The 25,662-nt window shown below is 40.1% G+C and overlaps 1 protein-coding gene and 1 long non-coding RNA gene across 3 annotated transcripts in view; both read right to left on the bottom strand.

Moving 5' to 3' along the window:
• Gap43 (growth associated protein 43) overlaps positions 1–4,443 on the bottom strand; it is an 88,170-nt gene extending 83,727 nt beyond the window's left edge. The window contains exon 1 of the mRNA XM_005074736.4: positions 4,306–4,443. Coding sequence (XP_005074793.1) covers positions 4,306–4,335 — 30 coding nt within the window. The 5' untranslated portion in view covers positions 4,336–4,443. The remainder of the gene's footprint in view (positions 1–4,305) is intronic.
• Positions 4,444–9,603: 5,160 nt separating this feature from the next.
• LOC110341773 lies at positions 9,604–20,845 on the bottom strand. 2 transcript variants are annotated; one of them, XR_002383765.2, is made up of 3 exons: positions 20,504–20,845; positions 12,703–12,939; positions 9,604–12,170 (listed from the first exon to the last, which is right to left on the bottom strand). It is a non-coding gene; the product is annotated as an uncharacterized LOC110341773 (long non-coding RNA). The 2 variants fall into 2 exon arrangements; XR_002383766.2 differs by having other exon boundaries at positions 12,766–12,939.
• Between the last annotated feature and the right edge of the window lie 4,817 nt (positions 20,846–25,662).

Below are 25,662 nucleotides of genomic sequence, written 5' to 3'. Positions count from 1 at the left end.
AATGGGATGGAGCTGTTTGTTTAATTCTTTGGTTGGAGAGCTTCTTCTTCCATTCCCATGACAAGAAGAAACTAAAAGCCTGGGTGATGTGATCCATTTAAGGTCACTGAGTCTGTAAGTGGCAGAAACTAGGGACTCCCAGCATAGTGCTCTCCAGAGGCTTCTATGAAGCTTTCAAGTCAGTGGCACAGAGACAACCTGTCTACACTTCAAATCTCAAGAGTGTAATCACCCATTTTTTTTCAAGTGATACTCTCTTGGAATCAACAGAGAAGTGAATGGGTTAAATGCTGTACCTTCCCTTGATGAAACTTTGAGAGGCTCCTCTTGAGATGCATTTCTTAAGCCGTTTACAGAGGAAGATTTTTGATGTATCTTAAAATCAGTATGACCAGTGTGGGGAGGGGCGGGGTGGAGTGGGAATACAATGAGTTAACACAGAGCTCCATTATTGCCTGGGAGCCTTCCACCCCGTCCCTATGGGACCAAGTAAAACTCTGAAGTCTGTGGATTAATTCTGCCCCAGGCATGTCACTAGCAATTTCACTATGACAGAAGCAGAAGACCCTAGGCCACCCTCCCTTTTGGTGAGCAGGAGCTTTGCCCTTAACATTGCCACATCAAAGGAGGTTTCTGCAGTTTTACCAGCTCAGCAAGAAGGAAAATTAACCCTGTGTTTTCTTATTCCCAGTTGCCTCAGCATAGCTCACAGCAGTAGGGTGGGCAGGACCCAGGTGACATTCAAAGGATTCCCTTAGCATGAGGATCGGGATTCATTGTGCATGTACCTTAGTTTAACTTTAATAATCAGAAATGAACGCATTTCTAAATTTACCACAAACTGTGGAAGGTTCTCTGGAAGTCCAGATGATTTTGAAGAAAAAAAAACAAAAAAACAAAACCCTTCCAAATAATTTCTTCTGTTTAATTTTGGAAATATGTGGAAAATGCTATGATTTAAAAAAGAAATTGAACAGCTTCAATTATATTAAGTAGAACACCTCTATTGAATCAATTGGCAAGTCCCTGGATGACGCTGGGTGTGGCTCAGAGAGACTGAACAGGAATCCAATGTCTTACTAGAAAGAATGTTCCCCCACCCAGCACAGAGATGTACCCTTCCACACCTCCTGATCCACTTAGGGTGAGGGAACAGCAAGGCTGAAATTCTAAACCATGAATCAGTCTTTCAAAGATAGGACTTATTTGTCATGTGGGGGAAAATGCACATGCTAGCAGGGTAAAGGTTGGGGACCCTGATCTGCTTGCTTGCAGGGTAAGTTTTACACTTCAGCTAGAAAATAAAGTCATTATTTTTAAACAAAGGAAACATCTCATTGGTTTTTTTGCTCTGTAGAGTATCACACCTTGCAAGTTTTTAATTGTCTGCAATATGCATGGTAATTGAGCTATTTAAAGAAGCCCCAAGATATTTGAAAACCATGAGCCAATAAAATCTCCAGGATTCTTTTATTTTAATACTCTTTTGCCTCCTCCTATGTAGTCATGTCTCTCTCTCTCTCTCTCTCTCTCTCTCTCTCTCTCTCTCTCTCTCTCTCTCTCTCTCTCTCTCTCATTCTCCTTTAATAATCTACTGTGGTAAGTAATAGCTAATAGAGATCGTTTATGTGTTCTTCTCACCCACTGACAATGTATTACAACTTAGAAATATCTAAGGCTGCTTGCTAGTGCTGCTCAAGTGGAAGAGGAAGGAAGTGCAAGCCCTCCAGTCCCCCTCCCACATTGCTGCTGGATTTCATGGGTGTGGCACAGTTAGACCTTTGCAGGTTTGTACCCTGGTTTTAGTCCCTGCTAATAACTAGAAGGGTAAACACTTTCCAGAAGAATAAATGAAACCCTTAAATTCTTGGTGGAATGAGAGAGGATCACTTCACCCATGAGAGGAGAACCACATGAGACTTAAGTATCCACACTATATAAATGTCAGTCAGTGTAACATGAGCCCACGCCCTGAACACACCGTTTCCGTCTGTCTGCTTTAATGATATCTTAAATACTGACATATGCAGATGACACATAACGTTATTACATAGGGAAAATAACCATTTCATGCCCCAGAACCTATTTATCAAACGTGTAGGCAAAAAGGACCATTTTCTCCTTTGCATCAGTGATACTAAGACACAGGCAGACATGTGGACTCCATACAGAGCACATGCGTTATGGTTGCATGGGAAGTATGCATGTACTATACACATTTACATGCAAATTCCTACAGGTCCCTAAACACACAATTCGTCTTCATCACTTTGCACATCAGAGTGAGTGCTCCAGGCTGTCAGTGAGATGGAGCCAGTGAAAGCAGCTGTTCTCATTTGGGGAGGGAATTCCTTTAGCCCCAACTCCCTGTCTAAAAACCATGCTTGGTTCCCTTTACTGAAGGAGATGTGTGGATACTCCCATACTCCCATGCATAAAAATAGGGTGGGAACAAGCTGCCAGGCAGCACACTTCCCCCCCAAAATTCAAGCCTTTAAAATGAATAGATTTGGTTTCCTTAAGGCTCCACCTTCCTAAATTTTATTTCACCAGCTGGCCAGTGCAGTCATCTTAGACAACCCCCCCTTTTGAGGGTGTGTTTAACCCTCGCACCTGTAGCTGTTACATTTATATATTAAAATGAAGGAAGACATGGGAATAAATGTTTTACAAGTGTTCCGATGGAAGTGTCAGTTTGTGGAACCAAGAGCAGTTAGAGGAACACAGCCAGCAGCAGCCCCTGCCCCGCCTTGACAGACTTTGCTTCGTGCATCCCTTCCCAACCAAGTATCTACATTTATTTGCTATGTGTCTGATTGTTTGTTGTTTGTTTGGGGCGTGCTTCTCCTCTAACTACTTGGACATTCTGCATGTACCTCTTTCCCTCTGCTTTCTTCATCACCACTCCCCACCCCTCCTTCCAGGGCGCTGGCTACATGTGGCCAGGCTGAATGGCTGTTTCCTCTGCATTCTCCTCCACCCCCTTTGGATTCAGGGACTGTTTAACAAATTGCCCAATTTCCAATACTTGCACAAGAATAATAGCAAATTCTCCTCTCTTGCACCCCACCCCTAAAGCAATCAGTTTGCAGAGGGGCTCTTCAACCACGGCTGCCGCCCCACCCCACCCAACCATGGCACACAAGCACGCAGGCACACGGGGACTCAGACCCCACACCCATTTTTCTTCTTAACCTTCTCCAAAAATCACTCAAACGTGCCTTTAGGGATGTCTTAAGGCTGCGTTTGGAGACTGTTGCTGAGCTGTGGGTTACTGCGGAATACCAAGATCCTTACTTTTCTTCATCTTCACCCCAATTAAGTTTCTAAGACGTCTTTCAAGAAATAAGTGAGCAATTTGAAATGAAAGGGAGAAAAAAAAATAATCTCGGCAGTGGGGGAGGGGAGAGGAGATTTGGATTCTAGCTGGTCTTGGACGCGTCCCTCATCCTGGTGAACGTGAGTCACCATGCTTTCCTCCGGGATATTAACACACCTCCGGTCACTGCGAATGTAAGGAAAGACTCTCGGGAAGGGAGAAAGAGAAAAGCCCCGGTTTCCAACAGGTAATACCGGCTTGCTTTTCCCATCCCATCTAAGCTAAAAGCTCCTAGGGGCGTGGTCCACCCTCTTCCCGGACCAGCTGGCGCACAATCCGCCTCTGATCTTAGGCAGGGGATTTTCCCCTCAGCACAGCCAGTTCTTCCCCCAGACCCCTTAAGTCTATCTTTTAAAAAAATCTCCCAAATTAGTTTCATTCATTCCTCAAATAAATAATCTTCACATATTTTCCCACATATACCTGCTCCCCTTTAAAGCTCCTGTGAGCTCGAAATCAGGTATCTTCCGCAGCACATGTGAGAAAAAATGAATCACAGAACAGGCAGTGCTCAACTGTGATTATAATTCCCTCAAAGCACGCTTCTCACACATAATATAAAGGATAGCTTTCTTATCTCGAACATAGAGCCCACATTGTCCCCACACCCCTTCCTACATCCACACCCTCAAAACCAGAGACCTAGCCGCTGTGCGCTTACTAGCAGGCGAGAAGGAATCGTATTTCTAGCCAAGCCGGCATATTTCTCTACCCTCACCCTAATTAGTATCAGCATTCCAAAACCAGAGCATGAAAGACAGAAAAGAATAAAGCTGGGATGCAACCGTCAGCTTCCATATGCTAAGGAAACCAGAGCACCATGCCAGGGCAGAGGCAGTTTAAAAAATTTTTTTCTGCCTTTTACAAGGAAATACTGTACTCTGGCAATTTCGCAACAGAAAGAAGTAAAAAATCTTTAGCTCTACCTGTTTGGTTCTTCTCATACAGCACAGCATGGTGGTGTCTTCCTGCCTTCTTCCTGCCTTCTCTCCTCTCCTCCTCTCTTCCTTATTCCCCCCCTCTCCACCTCTTTTCTGCTCGCTTGCTCACTCGCTCTCTCGCGCTAGCGCGCTCCCTCTCCCTCCCTCCCTCCCTCTCCCTCTCTCTGCCTCTCTCTCTCCCTCACACACACCAGGGCAGTTAGCAGCAACTGTAAGGTCCACAGCTATTGCTCACCGCACATGCTCTCTCTCTCTCTCTCTCTCTCTCTCTCTCTCTCTCTCTCTCTCTCTCTCTCTCTCTCTCTCTCTCTCTCTCTCTCTCTCTCTCTCCCCTTTCCTCTCTCCTTTTCTCTCTCTTCTCTTTTCTCCACCCCCCACCCAATTTATCTTTTCCTTCCTTCTCTCTGGGTCCCTTTCTCAGAAATGTTCACTAGCTTTCAGTGACTAATCACTTCCCTTAGCCCCTACCCCCATTCTAGACAGTCACCCCCTCCCAGTCCCCTGCCAGCCTCATGAATATTTAAACACCTCCAATCTGGACCCAATTACCCACCGACTTTCGCACTGCATTGGGAGGGCTATGGGGTAGGGGCAGAGAAGGATATTCCAGACAGTTGGAGAGATTGGATGGAACACGTTTTAGGGAAGAGGGGCCTGAGGAATGTCTGCGTCTCTTTCCCAACTCTTCTCTTTCCCAGTACCACAGGGACAAACATGCAAGGAGGAGCCTAGAGGTATATAAGTTATAGCTGCCATTTAGATTTTATGTGCAGTTGGTAATCGTGGAGGTTCAATTTCCTCAAAAATGCTGTTTTTATTTATGTAACCTAAATGCATACATATAATAAGCTTAGATATGCACAAGCATATGTCATCTATGCTTCAATACACAATCTGCACACACTCACACATACAGCACTTAAGCATTCTAAGCATTTGAATGTGGAAATAACTATTGTCTAGGAATTAGCATCCATATCTAAAATCATATAGCGGGTTTTTTTTTTTTGCTTATACACACAAGCTTATTTGACAATTGTGGTTTCTTCTAATTTTACCAAGAGAGAGAGCTGAGTATACATGAATGACAGGTCTGTGTAACATTGAAAGTGATGTTTTACAATTTGAGCACAATAGATACAAGAAAGTTCTGTCTTGAGGGAAGAAGCACACCCTGAAGTCTACATCAGTTTGTTCTAGTACCTTCCTTAATTTGGGGGGAAATATGTGACTTGTAAGTTTGTAGTATGCAAATTTGGTATTGTAGGATTTGGGAGCCCTTTCCATCTGTAAAGTGGGAATACTAATGGCAGTCTTGCCAACATGTTATAGGATGAAATGCAATATACACAAGGCACACCAGAGCCGCTCTCACGGCATAGTAGTTTAACAGGCAACAACTTTTCTGAAATGTTGATGACATGTCTAAGTGACTTATGACAAAGAACCTCCCAAATTATTCCTTGTTGTTCATTAGTGATGACAAGCACCTCTAATTAAATAGCTCATATTGTTCCTCATCCCTTCTAGACATAAACTTGCTTAACAGGCAGCAGCAAGACAGCTTGTTATCATGTATATTTCAGGACTGCTAGCTCCATACATGCTTAGTGCACCAAGGGACACACCTCTTAAAATGGACCATCTCAGAAAGAGGTAATGATGATACCAGCGATGATGGTTAGAAATTATCCCTAGGGGTTCTCTCTGAGAATGACCTGCTTTAGATCCAAGCCACTTGGGCTTTTTTTTCTGCCAGTTTGTTTCTCAATTTTTGTGTTTTATGATTTTTCTTCTTAAAAGAAAACACATTCTGGGTTTAATATTCTTTTAACTGTGCGATAATCCTTGTCAGAGTTGAGTCTTCAAAACCAGCTTTCATGTATGTAAGTCATAGAAGAGGGCAGAGAATGAATAAGAAATGACTTCTTATTCTTATGTAATGCCAGTGTAGGCATTAAGGTTATGGATTAGGTTAACCCTTGGGGGTGGGGTGGGGGCTAAGAAAGGAAGCAGAGCCAGCAGGACCGGATGCATAGGAGAAGCAGCAGCTTCTTTTTAACCACTGAACAGGTTTATGGCTCAAATGATAAGACCGTTTTTCTCTCTTTTCATGTACTTCACCAATTCAACCCTCACCTTTATGTTTTCTTTCCTGTTTTATTTATGGGAAGGAACTACCTTATGTAGCATAAGGTAGTCATGAAAAAGAAGAATCAAAATCAGACATGGGTATGGATGAACTTTGTAACAGAGTACATTACACCAAAATAGTAGCATTGACTTCCTCATCAGCTTCTTGACTTATTTTGTCTGCTTTCAGTGGCCTGGAGACAGCCTGGATCTCATCTTGATGAGATTCAAAGACTGAGAAAAAGTGACTTCTTTGACTAGTTCACCCAGCTAATAGGAGATAAACCTAAGACTCCATCACCACGCAATGGGGGTGTGCATCATTGTTTCTGGGTCTTAGTGGTTAGCATATGTAGAGTCTGTGTTGAAATGAGCATTAGTCAAGGTCCACCTATTAGGTCCAAGCCATGAGGAACAAATTGCTATTTTCACCTCAGATAGCACTTGGTACATTCCTAACTAAGTGGCAGTTCTTTAATCACTCTCTTGCTTCAGTGTGCAGAACCCTCATTGTTTTGAATACCTTTGTCTGGATAGGAATATTACAAGTTGCCAAGGAGGACATAAAATTTACTTCCCAAAGAGAGAACTCAGGATTTGAAGCTGAGTTTGAAAACTATGGTACCAATTCCAAGACATCCATTTCTCCAACTCCCATCTAAACCATGGAAGTTTGTGGACTGGCAATAGAATGGGAAAGAAAAGAAACAAAACAAACAAACAAACAAACAAAAAACCCACACACCTTGACTGACTTTAGACCAAAATAGTAACCAACAAATACAAAATCAAAAGAAACAACAACGACAAAAGAACATCTGAGAGCACACATAATAAAAAAATACCTTAGCCAGGATGGTTATTTTCACCCTTTTGTAGGTGACTACCCTGGTTTTTACTCCCTTATCATCATCTTCAGCATATATATGGCTTTGAACCTCATATATCCAATTGTAAGTTTTAAGCTAGCAAATTAATTCATACAATGACCAATCAATTTCTGGGCTCTGGAAGAAGAGGGGGGCTGGGAAACTAGATTCCAGTTCCACTCTCGGATTTCTTTGATTTTTGGATTAAAATTGTTCTGCTTTCATAATAAACCAAGTAGTTCCTTGGCACCTGTGCACATGGTACATGTACACACACACACACACACACACACACACACACACTTAAAACATTTTTAAAGATTTGACTAAAAAAAAGAATGAAATACTGTCATATACTGTAGATGAAACTAGAGATCATTAAAATGAATCAGGCCTAGAAAGACAAATAGTACATATGCTCACATATACGTGGGACCTGATAAATACTGGTCTCATAGAGACAGAGTACAATGGTGGTACTGGAGGCTTAGAAGAGGGAGGGTAAGGAAAAGATCCTGCCAAACAGTTGAGAAATAGGGCTTGTGTTTAAGAGAAGAGAGTGTAGTCATGGAAAACACAAGGGTCTTGTGCCTTCATTGTTTCTAAACTATTAGTCTTATAGCCCTTTACTTTCTGTATTAGCGTGGTAGGACATTTGTAACAAAGTACTGAGGTGGCTTTAAAAGCATACTATTCATACAGTTATGGAGATTGGAAATCCAAGGTCAAAGTGCTAACACACTTGGTTTTCTCTGGAAGCCACAGGTGAAGCACCTGTTTCAAGTGATTTCCTAGATTTGCACATGGCTGCCCTCTTGCTGTTTCTTTGTGGGTGAAATTGTCTCTCTTATAAGGATGCTAATAAGATTGGATTAGGGACTCCCCGTGACTTCCCTTTAAATTCACTATCTTTTTCAAGGCCCCATACCAGAATACAGTCATTCTAAAATGTTTGGGTACAGTTTTAACATATGAATGATGAGGTATACAACCCAATTTAGCCATAGCACCTGCATTCTATATCAGGGTTAGCTGATATATGTCATCAATATTTTGGAAGTTGTAAAAAGCACACTGCCCTCAAGGAGATTCACATACGTAAAAGAAAAAAGCAAATGTTACTGAAACAAGACTTGGTTAAATATTAAATGTGTACTCTAAACAATCAGAATAGAAAATAGCAGTGTGAGCTAGGATTGGTTTTGCATTGTATGAGTAAAATTTGAACAATGAGTTTAAGAGAGGTTGTTCTGGCCGGTTTTATGTCGACACATCTGAAAGGAGAGAAACTCACCTGAGAGAAACTGCTCCAAAAATCCAGCTTAATTAGCGATTAATAGGGGAGGGTCCAGCTTGTTGTGGATGGTGCTATCCCTGGGCTAGTAGTCACGGGTTCTATAAGAAGGTTGAATGAGTAAGCCATGATGAGCAAGCTAGTAAGCAGCACTCCTCCCTAGCCTCTGCATCAGCTCTTGCCCTTCAGGCTTCTGTCCTATAGGTTCCTGTCCTATTTGAGTTCCTGCCCTGACCTCCTTCAATGGTGCACTATGCTACTACGTGGAAGTGTAAGTCAAATAAACCCCTTCCTTCCTAACTATCTTTTGATCACTGTGTTTGGTTACAGCAAGAGAAACCCTATCTAAGGCAGAGGTGAAAGATGCTGTTAGGAAAGGTAAAATACAGATGGTGACTACATAATTGAGGGACTGTCAATCTACAGACATATGACAGTAATAGTAGTCAGAGACATGTCCGAAAGGGTAGGCTAAATCCAGGTGTCTTAAAGAGTCAACAAACCAGCCCATGAGGTAGCTCAACAGGCAACAGCACTTGCTGAACAAGCTGGATCAACTTGAGTTTTATCCCCAGAATCTAGATTTCAAAATTTGGATATGGTGACCTGCAAGTCTATAATCCTAGTATTCCTGCAGATAGCCAGGAAGTAGAGTCAGGAAAATAATCTGGAAGCTTCCAGGTTTCTAGAAAATTCAGCATACCAGAACAGCATACCAGAACAAAGGCCAAGGTGGAAGCAGAGAACTGATGCTTCAAAGTTATCATCTGACCTCCACAAGACCTCCATGAAATAGGTCTATGTACACCTCTCTCTCTCTCTCTCTCTCTCTCTCTCTCTCTCTCTCTCTCTCTCTCTCTCTCTCTCTCTCTCTCTCTCTCTCTCTCTCTCTCTCTCTCTCACACACACACACACACACACACACACACACGCACATTTTCTTAAAGATTTGACTAAAACAAAAGAATACCTCCGTTTGCAGCAATGTAGATGGAAGTAAAGTTCATTAGAATAATTCATGTCAGGCACAGAAAGACAACAGTACATATGCTCATTCATATGTAGACCTGATAAATACTGGTTTCATAGAAACTGAGAGTGCAATGGTCATTACCAGAAACTGGGGGAAGAAGTTAAGGAAAGTTTAATCAATGAGTTCTGATACTGGAGCAATACACCTACAATAAAGTGACTAAAGAAAATAATACTATTTCATACATTTCAAAAAGCCAGAAGAAATTATGACAATTTTCACAATGAAGGAATAAGAACTAGATCAACAAGAAGAACACTATACAATGTATACATCTGTTAAAATATCCTATGGTTTTCATGCAATTTATTTTGTGTATCAGTTAAGAAATAAAATTTATTTTAAAAATATCAAAGAGGATACATTAGCTTCTTAAGCCTACTAAATTTCCACAAATTTATTCTCTCATATTTCTTTAGCTCAGAAATCACAAATCAAAGTACATGAGGGCATGCTCCTTTTGGAGGCATTGAAGAATAATCTATTGATGGGTGGGGCCAACCTGTGGGATTGTTTGATCTGAAGCTGCCTCTTCCTTCATCCTCACTAGCCTCCCCTTCTATGTCTCAGTTTTCTCTTACATTAAAGCTATCTGAATTTAGGATCCATCCTAAACCAAGAATGATCTTCTTTGAGATCTTCAATTATATTGACAAAGGCATACCTCCAAAAAAAAATTAAGGCCTTGGTCCCTGGTAATAGAAATTAGAATTTGGACATAGCTTTTGGAAAGACACAGTCAACACTTATTATAAAGAATTAGAGCTAAGGCTGGGAATGCTTGTGGAGATAGTGTACACTGTGAAATGGAAAGAAGGATACATTGAGGCCCAAATGTGAAGAATGTGGATCTGGGAGGAATTATGGTAGAAAAAAATGAAATGTCTCTGTTAAATGCCTAGTGTGTTCCAGCTGTTACACATTTCATACTTTAAATACAATCCAATACTGATCTCACAGGAGAATATCTAAGGGGAGAAGGAAAGCAAAAGAAATGAAAAGTTGTCCAGAGATTGAGTCTAGGAAGCCTAGAGAATAAGAACACATGTGAATAGATGTGAATAACCACAGGGAGGAAACTTGGTTAGGGAAATGAAGGAAGGAAGTTTGAAAGTGTGCATCTTACAGAGGCATTGAAACAATCATGTGCCACATGGAATAAGATAATAACAAGCCCTACTCAGTGTTCTATGAATGGTTATTGGATCAAATTCTGAACTACAATGTGTTATAGAAATCAGGGGCCAAAGTTTGAAAATTGTTCAGGGACCAAGAACTTGAAGACAAGATGAAGAAAAAGGGGTAATAGGATGGAGGGTACACTGGCAAACCTGGAGCTAACAACATCCTCAAAAATGCTTGAGAAAGTTTTCTTGAGTTTATCCTCTCAAAATTTTATTACTAAATTCAGCAGACTAATTATTATTTAAATGCTTGCCTAGCTAAATACATATAGGTGAGACTTTATGAGTATCTGCAGCTAATCTATGGAATGATAGAACCTCTCTTTTAAAAGGATTTTCATAGAATATTAATAATCCACAAAATCATAAAGAGATTCATCAACTTGTATTATCCAGATTCATCTAAGAATCTTAGTGGCAAAGAGTTGTTGAGGCTGATGTGGTTAATTGCACACCTGCAGCCCATATAAGGATCAAGGAGATGACTCTAGCTCTTAACAGAACTTGTTCTACTGGATCCAAGACCCTGAATTCATCTAAATTGTAGAAATATGTTTTCACCACTCAGTCACCAAAATATCTTCTATTTAGATCAACAACAGTTTTAATTGCTGACTCAACTCTCCTAAATTCACAAAGTTGTACATACCACTTCACCATCCAGGACTCCAGGAATCTCAAATATCATACATTTCCCTACCTTGCCATAACTTTCATATTCTTCTTGGTTTCATCTTTCAAGTCTTCATCACCTTTCCTGAACTGGCTGTTGCTCAACAGGTCCACACTAGTAGGACACTACCTACAGATTTCAGTTAATAGATTTGGATTCAATTTCTTGATTGCATCCCAAGACTTCTCTTCTCTCTTCCATTACTCATAAATATTTTGCTGATCTTCTTCACTTACAGTGTAGGTCTAGCAGGTGCTTCCCCAGTCCCCGCCCTTCCTGAAAAGTATACTTTTGTGTGTTCTTATGCCCTATTGTGTCACCCAGATTGACAAAGGAGAAGTTGCTGTGCCATGTTGGAGATCTTGTTCTAGCCAGCTCTTCATGTACCCTGGAGGAATAGCAACTTTGAAGAACTAAGGTCAAGGTCTTGAGTCCTCTTCACAAGGAAAGCCTCTTTACAAGGAAGTCCTTCTATACAAGAGTAGGTAGGGGGATGGCAGCTCCCCCAAACTTCCTTTCCTGTTTTTCAACTTCAGTCTTCAGAAGAATTGGATGCAGTTGCTTTAGACATCTTCTGCCTTCAAACTTCCTTTCCTTTTCTCCTATTTCTTGTTTCAAGGTCCCACTGCCTCTGTTACTCTTCTCTTCAGCACTTCACTACTTCCTAATAATCATTAGAAAAGAGGATCACATTCATCAGTGGCAGGAGTCAGAACCCCTTCCCAACCCCCTGCGGAAAACCCACTAGGTACAAGACCATTCTGACTGCTGTGTGAGATGGTGTGGCCACAGTCTCCTTGTCTCCATCTTTATCTCTGAAAGTGTTTCCCAAATATTCCATTTCTTTTTCTTACCCAATTCCTATGGCCTAGTCCACCATCATCTATACCCACCTCTTACCTCCACCTTTCACATTATACCCACATGTTTCTATCTAAAATGATAATCATGGAGGCTAGAGAGACAGCACAGTTGTTAAGAGTCATTATTCTTCCAGAGCACCCAAACTCGGTTCCCACAACCCATATTGGGCAGTAAACAACTGCCTATAACTCAAGGTCTGGGGGTCTAACACTCTCTTCTGGTTGTATACATGTGGCATACATTTAAACATATATACATGCAAACACACACAAATAATAAAATTAAAAATAAATAATTTAAAGAGTGACAATCTTGTGATAGTTGCTCTCAACCTGAATTTTTTGAGGAATTTCTTATAATATGAATTCTTTGAACATCTTTAACAAATAGTTGACCTTCATAAGCATATGCTAAACTTTCAAATCTTCAGTGTTGCAGTACAGTGAAATAATTTCCACACAGACATCTTTGGATCACTCTTGAAGAATAGTCCGAGGAACAAAAGACAAACTCAAATTCCTAAGCTCCTTTCACCATTCCAGCCATGTCTTTCATTTTGCCATCCTGTACTTTAAAACAGAAAGAAAAGTAAGTCCATTGACCACATGATTTTATTTAAGTTTGGCAGGCTATTCTTGAACTCTTACCAAAGTCTCCCTCTGCTTGCTCCACATCCCACTGCAGAGCATTTGACCATTACCACTTCAAAGTTTACCTTCCACTTTCCACACTCAAATAAAAACTTAGTTTTTTTGTTTGCCAGGACCTTTCCTTATTCATCTTTGTATTTCTAGGACATGGCCCAGTGGCTGGCACATAATAGATAGACCTGGATCACTGGCTTAGCATACTTCTGCTGGACAGAACCTGCCAAAGGCTTCCAGGAAGACATGGCTACATCTGTTCCAGGGTGAAGCTTGCCTCTGTGATATGATGTCACCCTATTAATTAGGTTGATAGCATCTCAGTGTGGTCCCACTGCCAGTATTCGCTGTGCTGCTTGTAGTCAGACAAGATTTCTGAAGCCAGAAATTGTATGATTTTTAAGACACTCTGATGTTTGTCTACCATTGCATACATGCCTTACATCTTATCAGATATTCCCCTCCCCTGTTTGAGCACACCCTGAAGGCTATCTGAATCACTGATCAACTAATATCCCCCTGCCTCCTAAAGGAGATCTTAGACAGGGAGCCATTTAGCACTGGGAAGGAAGCGGGCAAGGCACATAGTTTATAAATTGGGGTTTAACTTGTCACTCTGGTTTTTTGCCTGAGTGAATATATGTAACTCAGTGACCTATGAGTGTATCAAGCAACCCAAGTGGAAAGGTTCCTGGAGATAATACCAGGCTGAAATTAGCTTTCCTCAACTTGTTACTGAGCTAACTACTGAACATCTTCCTAGGCTTCCTTTCTATCATCTATTCAGAAAGGGCTGTTTGCCTTTTTATGCCTTGCCTAGAATACACATATCCAGATAGCAAGCACAATGTCTTGGGTTTTAGATTTCATTTTGTGTTTCATGGGACTTCAAGCTTTTACAATTTGGTCAACCTTTTAAAATTGATAACAATAATAATACATGGGGTTAGAGAGAGAGGTCAGTTAGCAAGTAATATGCTTGTCCTACATGCAAAAGGATTTGTAAATGGAGCCCTTAATTGGTCTAAGTAATAAAAACCCAGAGTCAGATATAGAGGAAAATGCTGAGAGATCAGAGAGAAGGAGCAAACCACCACCACAATTTACCTTCTTAGTGTCTCAGCAGACAAGAGAGTAAGTGCCTGTTTCCCCTGCTTATATCCTATTTCTGCCTAGCTACCTCACTTCCTGTCTGTCTGTACAGACCTCTGTGGTTAGCTAGTGGCAAGCTCCATTCTCTGACCCTCAGACAGGCTTTATTTGTACAAGCAAGATATCACCACAAAGATTTGAGTTTGGTACCAAGAACTCATATAAAATACCTTATAGCCTTGAAAAGGTATATCCAGCGCTGAGGAGGCAGAAACAGGAAAATTCCTGTCATTTGCAAGTCGTTCTAGCTGAATCTCTGTGAGTCACAAGGTGGACAGTTCCTGAGGATCAAACCCCAAGGTTGTCTTCTGGCCCCCACATGTATGTACAGATGTGTTCATATGTAGAATATACACAGGAAGGTACACACACACTCACACACTCACAAATGCAAATTAAATAAGGATTGGAATGAACCCCAGTTTGTAGAATCCTGCTTAGCATGCATGAAAACTCAAGTTTTATCCGCACCACAATATAAACTCAACACAGTGACACATGCATGTAATCTATTAGGAAGGTAGAGGCAGGAAAATCTAAAGTTCAAGGTTGCTTAAACACAGCAAGTTTGAGGCCATCCCCAGACACATACAACTCTTATCTCAAAAACAAAGTAAAAGAAAAACAAAGAATAATAACAATATGGCAAAAATCAAGTATGGATGAGTATTTAGGAAAGAAAAACAGTTTTATGTGTTGGGGAGGGTTAATAATGACTGAAAAATGTAATATTTTATAACTGCTAGTATATGTCTGTATTGCTCCCCACATCTTAAGGTTTATAATCTGATAGCTTCTGTGTATGACATTGACTATACAAAAGAAATTTGTGTGTGTGTTTGTTGCTTGTTTATTTGATTGATTGGTTTAATTTGTTTGTTTTTTTGTTTGTTTCTTTCTTTCTTTTTTTGAGACACAGGGTGTCTCTGGGTAGTCCTAGCTGTTTTGGAACTCACTCACTCTGTAGACCAGGCTGACCTCAAACTCAGAGATTCACCTGCCTCTGCCTTCCAAGTATTGTGATTAAAGGAATGTGCCACTACTATCCAGCTGCAAAAGATTTTTTTAAGAGAATGGAAAGAAAATATTGTATTTTTCTTCCACACAGTTGATTTATTTTTACTATGAAGACAAAGGAGGCTTAACAAATGAGAATCCACGTAGAGGTTGTTTTGTATATCTTATCACATTTACTAATTTAAATTGATGTGTGCGTGTGAGAGAGAGAGAGAGGGGGGGAGGGAGAGAGAGAGAGAGAGAATGTACGTTCAAGGCTTAGGGGATAACTTTTGAAAGTCTTGTTCTATTCTTCCACCACATGGATCTGGGGAATCAGAATTAAACCCAGGTTGTCAGGCTTGACAGCAAGCACCTTTACCCACTGAACCATCTCCCTGGCCCACAGTGATGTATTTTTCTGTGTAGGGCACTAGCAGTTCTACAAAAGCACATGGATCCTGAGAAATTCTATTTTAAATGATTGTTATCAAATGAGAAAAATGTGTATAATAGATTGATATTGTATATATGACATCATCAGAGTAATTCTCGACAGAAGGAGTTTTGGTTTTGATCTGTTTCAGTAAGAATAAACGCTTCCATTTAACATATTCCACATCTCAGGGTAGGATGAATTCCCAACAGAACAGCCTCTTGAGTCAAATGTTCTAAGCTTTGTTTATCACCTTAACCATAGTGCATGTGCCAGGTAATGCAGAACATGTCTGTAGTGTCATTCAGCATTTGGTCCTCTGCTTCTGGCTGTAATGCACAGTTGGCACACTGTGTCCTTCAAGCCATTTCTACTCCACAAAGACTGGCAATGACTTAAAGATACATAGAAATCCCCAGAAGCAACATTAATATATCCCATTAAACCAAATCTACATGTAATACTGTGACACCTCATTTATCTGGTTCTCAAAATTGTCTGAAGTCATTCAATACAAAACTGACATAAAGTGTCACAAAGAAAAAATGAATGGAAACACAGAAATTTTAATGAATTGATATTAAATATTTTACTATTTTAAGTTTTATGCAAACACACAGCAATGTGAACCATGCCCCACTCAAGTGAAGAGCCCTAAAACTCAAACTGTGTTAGCTAACCAATTGATCTACTTCTGTCTTCTGGATAGAGTGTAAAGCCATTAAATCATTAATAAATGTGTGTGTGTGTGTGTGTGTGCATGTGTGCGTGCATGCATGTGTGTGTGTGTGTGTGTGTGTGTGTGTGTGTGTGTGTAGTGTGCCTGAAGGCTTGCATACATGTTAGCATATGTATGGTCATACACGTGTGTACATATATGTAGAGGCCAAAAGTTGACATTGGGTGTCTTCATCAATCACAGGCCTGAAATGCCTGTCTCTGGGATTACATGAGGATACCATACATACTGATCCTTCTGACTTCATGAATGTGTTCTATTAATCCAAACACCAGACCTCAGGTTTTCACAGCAAATTTATATTGAATGAATCCTCTGCTGAGCCCAAAGAGAGGAGGGAGGGACAGATGAAGAGAGAGAGGGAAGGAGGGAGAGAGATAATGAAGAAAAGGAATAAATGAAAAAGAAAAAGGAAAGAGAATGGTTGGTTTAAATTTCAAAATGCCAATTTTCAGGACACCCAGGTGTTTAATCTACAACAGTCTTTTTTTTTCCTCCAATAAAACCATGGAGATCTCTCACCATTCCCCAAATGTGTCCCATTCTATATTTCCTTCTAGAATGCACACAACTTGGAGAAATTATAACCTATAGTCTTCTTGTTGTGCTCCAAATATAAAGCTCTTCATTTGGGTTCCATTAAATGTCAGCTGCTATCCTATGGGAAAGAATGTCTTGGTTAAGAGACCATATCTCTAAGCCCATCACCTTTATGTGCTCTCTAGTCCTAAGACACCCAACTGGATGATTCCTCATTCACTTTGACACCTCCTTCTAAAATATTCTATTACTGGGACAGTTTCAGGGCTAGTATATATAGTAAACAATTTGATTTGTATGATACAAGAACTTTTACTTTCATGACTTCACATTGTTTGCATGTCTTGACTTAAAGCTTCACCAGACTTTGGTCCCATCAAGAGGGACTTATGTGGTCTTTCAGGTTATTTTTCTGCTTCTACCTTTGTCCCAACTTAACACTATCCTATCAGGTCATAGCAACCTCCACCCTTTCATGCTTGAATGCTAAGCCTCCCCTTCCCTTTACAATAAGATCCTTCCTAGAAAGCATATGAAGCACACCCCAAGTAGCCAATGGGCTCTAGCCACAGAATTTCCTCAAACAATCTTCTCCATCCTTTTGTTTTAAGGCACTGAGGTAAATATTCCTATTACTGCTCACTTTGTTATCCTAAAGGATTCTACTATCTACCTGTCTGTTCCTGCACAGTTGTTTGGTTGGTTTTTAGTTACATGTATCCAAGATGTTTAGAGGCAAATCTTTAATCCCCCTTTTGTTTCAAAATCCCAAGCATCCTTAAAGTTCCAACAAAGTATGTCGACCATTCAGGCATCTTAAATCTATGTGTCGACAAAGATACCCCACTGCATTTCCAAGACAAAAGCACCAAGTATTAATTCTTGAAAGCTGTCTACAGCTACTCTACATATCCCCCCACAACATAATCTTTCAAATGCACATAAAAATGATGCGTTATAGGAAGTGGAGTTGGCTTTAGCTCACACTTTGAAATCCATTTTCTTTAGCTTATTTGAAGGATTGGAAGACTGGAATATTTTAACTAAAGTTCACAAATGTCACCTTGTTTATCTCCCCACTGCCAGCTAATCTCTCTAAAGTGTTATTCTCATTTTTTGAAATTCAGGGAGCTTTCATTAAAGTTTTATCTATCTCATTCCTGATATTGGCTCTATTAGGAGTCTCCTTGCCTAATGTTAGTAAATTGTCATCTTCTAGGCTTCCATCAAAGTGGATGTGTTTAATGGTCTGAATGACAATGAGGACGTGGGCTCCCTTCTCATCAGCCATGAAATAATTAGTTTCACAGAAATTGGTCCCTGCTGGATGCCTTTAGGCCTCCCTTGCATTCTGCTGAACTTCAAAGATTCCAGGTCAGACAACACCTATAAGATGCTGGGTACATCTCCCTACTGAATGCTATTAAAGGTTAAAATGTCTTGTGCTAAAGAAAACATGTTACTTCTAAAGGTTTTCACCTTTAACTTTGAATTATTGTTGAGATATTTGCTTATCCATGTGATTATCTTGTGAGTCTTGTTTGCAGGACTGCTGACCACCAATAATAAATCTATTCTGCATATTTTCTCAGCAAGTGTTTTGATATAGTCAAAGTACCCTGAGTCTTTTTCATGCCCTTTTAGAACTCATTGGATGTCACTCTGAGATCATCCTTTCCTGTTGCCTTCCAAGATACTTTACTACTTACTAATTACTCTTCTTTATTGTTAATTGGGTGCATATATTTCTGAGTGTGGGGATGTGTACATGAGTGAAGATGCCCTTAGATGTCTGAGGCACTAGATAACCCTGCAGCTGGAATCCCAGGTTGTTGTGGGCTGCCTAACATGGATGTTGGGAACCAAAATTGGGTCCTCTGAAAGATCAGTAAGTGCTCTTTACCACTGAACTATTGCTCTAGTCCCTATTTCTGACTTTTTAAATGTAGCATCCATAAATATTATTTGAGGTGAGAAAGACTTTGTTTGGAAGGATGAACAAATCATCATCACAAGTTTAAGTATTGCATTTCAATGCATATATCTGAAGACTGTAAGAACATTGTGTGTGTGTATGTGTGTGTGTGTGTGTGTGTGTGTGTGTGTGTGGTCTGTGTAGAGGAAGAGTCTTCTGCATGTGTCCCATCAACACACCACTTGTAAAATTATTCAGTAATATAGTAGTAAATATTTAACAACTGGTTATCAAGGATGGGAGATACACATTTGTAGCCTTTCCCCATTTCAAAAGTTCAATGAGAGCCTGTCTCAACAAAAGGACACAGATAATTAAAAATGGATGTATTTAGTATTCAATTTAATATAGTGTTAAATTTCAATTTTTAAAATTCAGTTTTAAATAATGACTACATTTATCATTGGCCTTCAAATTACTAAAAACTTAAAAGTTGGTTCACAGACATTTATACAGCCATGTCTAGGACAGTACCAGTCTGTATTCTGATATGACACTGCAAAACTAAGTGTCCTTTCTACAGTCTTGAACTTCTCTTGTCCTATTGTTAAGATCTGTTTGATTTTTTTGTTCACTTGAGTAAAATATTATATGAAATGTGTTCTATTTCCATCTTGTAAATTCAACTGATTACTTCACCTTGTCAATAGCTCCTTAGATTCCCAATTCTGTCATCACACATCTCTGTCATCTCTCCCTTCTAGCTTCAGGTTATCCCCACATCTGATGAAGGAAGCATTTTCTATTCTAATAAAAATATATCTGTTAAGACAGAGCCAAGAACAGTATTGATGGCCATGAAAATAGAATACTCTGTCTACACAAGGGCCAGAACATTCATCACAACAAAATATATGTCTGCTCAATTAACTCAGTATCCATTCCAAATTTCTCTACCTTGTCCTTGATACTATGGAGATTTCAATAAGGAAGTGTGAGACTAAGTCTAGAAACTGTCACTACCACCTCATGCCAGAAAAGGGGATTATACTGCCCCTCCGAAAAAATCAGTCCCTTTAACCAGGATCCACCAACTGTCCCTCTTCTTTGTCTATTAACCTCTTTGTTTACTCCCCCCAGAGTTCCCTTAGAAACACGGCATCACAGCAGTGCCTGCCACCTCTGCTTTTCTTTAAAGAGATCACATTTCAAGTTTTCTCTGCTCTTTGGCCTTAGTAGAGGGAAATCTACCCTCTTTTATTTATCCACCGACGACTAACACTATGACCTTGTTCCAACTTGCATAGTAAATGGATTCAGCCAGAGATGTCAGCCATTGCTCATTTGCCACCTTCCTGTTTAACAGCATCGAAACCTGGCCAACTGGAGGCAGAAGCTTCTCCTCCATGATTGGAAAAACATCCTCTCATTCCACAGAGATGTGATTCTATTTCCTCTCCCATCAATACCTTTCCCTTAGCCTCATCTTCTAAGACCATCTCTTTATTTAAAAACAATATTCTCCTTCAACCCCGATTATCTATCTCATCATGCCTCTCTGCCTGCTATGTTTACTTCCTCTTCCTCAAACCTCTGCTCACAGCAATTTACTTTTCCCATTCATTACATTAGTGAGTGTAACTAAGTCACTGGGAATTTCAGAGTCACACACACACACACACACACACACACACACCTTTTCATTTCTTACCTTTCAAGGGTTCTCTGCAGCTTTTAAACTCACTAGTCTTGCTTGATTTCATTTTCCTTTAGTTTCCTTTTGTCTTTGTTTCAGTGACATCAGCTTCTTTCTAATTGTGATTTCCATCTCTGAATGCCTGCTCCTTCTCGTCAGGTTTCTCCTTCTGCCACCACTTGCTTGGGTACTCTCGGCAGTGCCCACAGATTCCACCACTACCACCACAGCTTTGTGTATGACTCTGAAACCTCTATTTTCAGCCCAGACATTATTGGAATCCTACTTCAAATGCAGTTCTCCATATTCATGATTCATTCTCCCAAAATGAACATCTTATCTTTCCCCTGAATCCTCTCACCACAGTATGCACCTCTCCCTGTAATTCCTATTCTGGTATATAGGGCCACTACCTGCCCACTTGCCCAGGCCAGAAAAATCCCCAAAGTCTCGTTATTTTCCTCTACCTCCATTCAGTAAGTCATGGAATCCTTTAAATGTCAAGATTTGCAGTTCTTATTGCAAAGCAGGTTTGTAAAGGACACTTTTCTGATTACTTCCACTGGTACAGCCTCTCACTTCAATCTCCTACTTAGAGACAGAACCATCTTTTTGAGCAGTCCTGATGATGATCATTCTCTACTTCAAGCCCTACAGCAATTCGTTTTACTGCAGGAAATCACCCAAATATCTCATCTCTATGCCACTTGCCCATCTCTCCCTCCAGTACCAGCTGGTCCTGCACACCTAATTGGCTACATTCTTCTCCGACATCTACACCTTTCATTATCTCTATGCCTTTGTATACAGTGACTTCAATTCATCAGATGATTCCCTCATTGTTTAGTGATCGAATTCTTATTCTTCCAAATAACAGCTGAAATAGACTCCACAGTGACCACTCTCCTCAGTCACCTGATCTCATGTGTTACTGTTCTTTCTCACACAGGCCTTTACCATTTGCTATTGACAGCGTTTATTCACCCAACTATTTTCACCATTTCTCAGTATAAAAGCTGAGAAGCCATCAAGGTTTTTAAGACAAGAAATTCAGTTTTATTTATTTTCATGTCTCCAGTTTCCCAGAACAGGGCCTGAGGCATACTCACATGATTTAATAAACCTTCACTAAATGAATGACTCTCAATTTCTTGTATTTCATGTCTAAATAACGTTTGTTCATTTTTACTGTGTGTATGTGTGTGTGTGTGTGTGTGTGTGTGTGTGTGTGCAAGTGCATGTGTGCGCATGTGTATAAGAGTTCGGGCATATTTGTGCATTTATGGAGAGAGATGGAGAGAGAGAAAGAGACAGAGAGAGAGAGACAGAGAGACAGGGACAGAGACAGAGAGAGACAGAGAGAGATCCTGGGGGATAATTCTGAGGACTCAATTCTCACCTTTCATGTTGAGCTGGTCTACCCTTCCTTTACTGTTTTGGGTGCCTTAGCTGCTTCTTACCCATTCGCCCATCTTTACCTCCCAGCTCCAGGTAGGAGTACTGGGACTATGAATGGTACTACTGAATCTAGCTTTTTACTTGAGTAGTCATGGAAATGTGGTAGTTGTGCTTGTGCAGCAAGCACCTTTACTCAGTGAGCCATTTTCTCATCCCCTTCATTTTTGAAAACATAAATTAAGTTTAGCTAAATCTAGCTCATCTGCTTCTAGAAATATAAATATTATTCCAATTATATAAGTGGGTAAAATAATTTGAATGTGAATATGTGTACAGAACCAGGGCCAAGTTTGCCCAACTGATGGTGTCTTAATGGATGAGCTAAACCTTATTTTATAATAAAACTGTGAGCATGAGTACCATTGCATTTATCCATTTCATGAACAATATCATTAGAAACATAGACTCTTTAATTTCTCATCTACTCTGTCCTCCTTAATGTTTTTACTTGTGGAGTTTTTGTTCTTGTTGGGTTTTTTTCCTCCTTACAACCCAGCTCTACTTGTGTTTGTCTCTGATGATAAGAAAGCTGCTATGACTCCAGGTATTGTTAGGTGATACAAGGGGATGGGGCAATATTTGGTTCTTTTGTATGAAATGAACAGTTTTCACAAAAACTTGTTAGACTCACAGAACTGAGTTGAGCTGAACAACCATAGTAGACAACAGGAAATTGAAGAAGTCAGTCTCTTGTCTCTATCTGTCTGTGTCTTGTCTGTGTCTGTCTGTCTGTCTCTCTGTCTCTCTCTCTGTCTCTGTCTCTCTCTCTGTCTCTGTCTCTCTCTCTGTCTCTGTCTCTCTCTCTCTGTCTCTCTGTCTCTGTTTCTCTGTCTGTCTGTCTCTCTCTCTCTCTCTCTCGTGTCTGTCTGTGTGTGTATGTGTGTGTGTGTGTGTGTGTGTGTGTGTGTGTGTGTGTGTGTAAGGAGTGAAGGAGATTTCAAAAGCAGCTCCCATCTTCCTTATAGAACTAGATCAGTTCTCCACCTAGTCACTGCTCTGTAGTTTCTAAATAGTGTTGACTATTAATTTATATTACTCCATTGCTTTCTTAATTGAAATTTTACAAAAACTGTCCCTTGATAGCTTGGACATGAATTCTACAGTCCTTCCAGGCCTAAGAAACTCTTTCTTTGAATCATTTTTCTTCTCTGATATGTTCATTGGTACTTTTGTAGCCAAAGTTCTAATTTTTTTATACTTACCTTTTTAGTTCTATGTGTATGACTTGTCTTAAATAACTAAAAGTTTAATATAGCTCTGAGTACAGATTTTAATATAGATGTATATCACTAGCATACTACTGCCTATTTCTATTCCCAGATCGTGAATATAAAACTGAGTAGAACCCAATGGACTCCCATAGAACAATGTGAGGTGCACTCTCACCCTGAACTCTTGGGGAAGGGTCTAGGCCCTGCCCTATATGAAATGACAGACTATGCACACCCCCATGGAGGGCCTCACCCTCCCTGGGGAAATGAGGGGATAACGGGGGGGTTGGGGGAGGGCACGGGAGGAAGGGAGGGAATGGAAGAGGGACCTGGAACTGACTTATGAAGCAACCTTGTTTCTTACCTCAATTTAAACTGGAAAATAAAATTTAAAAAAAAGAACCCGATTGGAAGGTAGAATGCTGACTTTTGAGTCACTCTGGTGCAGATATTTCTAACCAACCACTTGCATACTCAGTTTACAATATCTTCTCATCTCAAAGACAAAGCTTCAGGCTTTTTGTGCAGTCAAAGGAAATTATAACTAAAGGGAGTCTGGAGCATCATGCTCTAACACCCTTCATTTTACAGTTCAGATATCAGATATAGAAAGTCAAAATGACTAGTTAGGATTACAGGGTTAAGCCTATAGGGTCACAATATTATTGAATTCACCATTGATACAATGCTAAAAGAATTCTAGTTTCCTTAATCCTACTCTGATATTTCTTCTGCTAGATTGAGGCCTGAGTTGATTTTGCATGAGAAACATTAGTATTGGATATACTGGACTAGTGGGACAAGAGCCATAGAGATGTAAGTGGAGAGAGAGTTCAGGAAAGGGCAAGGACACAGAGAAAACACAAGCATGGTTCAAGCAATCTTGGGCATTAGGTCCAATGTGGAAGGACAGGGCACAGCAGTGGGTGAGCCCTTGGGAGCAAGGCAGGTGGCAGTCATGATTTTAGGGGATGTGCCCATATGCTGCAGAATCCCTGACAGAAGGCTGAGTTTGGGCAAGGCTCTGGTTCCTGGGGAGGAGTGCCAGGTGCCAGGTGGGGCCTACGGCCTGGCCAAATGCACTGCAATAGAGCCATGCACTCTGGACATAGAGAGGGAGACCTGACTCAGGACAATTAGTTATAATCAAGAAAGAAGACGTTAGGCAAATTAAAACACAGACAGGGCCAAGATTGGGACAGAACTATGACATGAGCTCCACAGGCATCCAGGGCTCACCCTGGAATGTCCGTGTTTGGTTCTGAGGAGCAGCAAAAGATAGTCAAACATTTGAAGCAAGTTCACCAGCCACAGCTAAACTTTGAGGCTTCAGGTCCAGGGCTCCAGATTTAATTCCCATTGAGCAGTCTTCCATGACAGGAGACAGGGATAAGGCTGGTGATTTATAGAGCTATGAATGCAATGCGAAGATAGGGTACTATACTCTGCAGTTGCTAGAATCCAATTTATGTTTAAAATTTGACTGAAATTATGCTGGGGGTGCATTACAGAAGAAAGTCTGTCAGGAATCACAAACTTAATTTGATAATTCCATAGGAAAAGCTTATCTCGTAGCCTTTTAAAAACAGCATCTTGGTGGTAGGTGATGTTTATGAATTTACAACTTACAATATGTTTACAGATTTGTGTGTACTATTATAGCTATGTTGTTGGTCTGTGTTAAGTTTAGATCTTCTTTAGCCACACCTATTTCTCTGAGACTATTTTGTGAGTAGAGTTAACATGAAATTAGCCACTAGAACAATGTGTAGATTATATAATAGTATGTCAACTGAACAGGAAGAGAATTCATGGTGGTCAGATCTTTCCATAATCAATATTAATGTTATTAAGGTGAGCAAGATCACCACACCATGAGATACTGGATCCAATCATTTCATCCATCTTAATGATCAAATCTAGCCATCTGAACAATGATATAATCAACTTCTCAGTATCCATCCATTATGATGGCAGGAAACAAATCCAAACAAATTGGTAGTGTTTTGATCAGTTCTATAAAGCAACCATGCACACAACTGCCAAACACACACTGGTTTCAGTTTCTATGCATTTTATGATTCAGTTGGGTTTTTTTTCTTTCTGTTCTGATTGCCTGGAAATACTCAGTTTTCCTGTTGTTATCTCTATGCTTGCTCATTGGTGTTAGCGTCTAACTACTTTGCTTTTCTTAATTTAGATTATTATCAACAAATCTATAAACCATTAGTCTTCATTTTGGATTCATTGTTCATTTTAGAGACCTATACAAGTATGTTGCAAAATTAGAAAACATATTTTCTTCTGAGTTTTAGTTTTCTCTTTTACATTTATGTGTGCCTTCCAATTTGCCTTACTTTTCCTCAAAAGCAAATGCTAGTATAAATTATTTTACATATAAGCAAAGGTATATTAAATGCTGAGGCATTTTCACATTTATGTAGGTATATGCTTAATATAGGCATGCACATGCCTATATATTTTTAGGTTGACTATAATCCATGT

The sequence above is a fragment of the Mesocricetus auratus genome, unplaced genomic scaffold, assembly GCF_017639785.1.
Source record: "Mesocricetus auratus isolate SY011 unplaced genomic scaffold, BCM_Maur_2.0 Super-Scaffold_100008, whole genome shotgun sequence".
Taxonomy (NCBI): domain Eukaryota; kingdom Metazoa; phylum Chordata; class Mammalia; order Rodentia; family Cricetidae; genus Mesocricetus; species Mesocricetus auratus.
The sequence above is the reverse complement of the archived record's forward strand: the minus strand, read 5'-3'. Positions and strand labels throughout refer to the sequence as shown.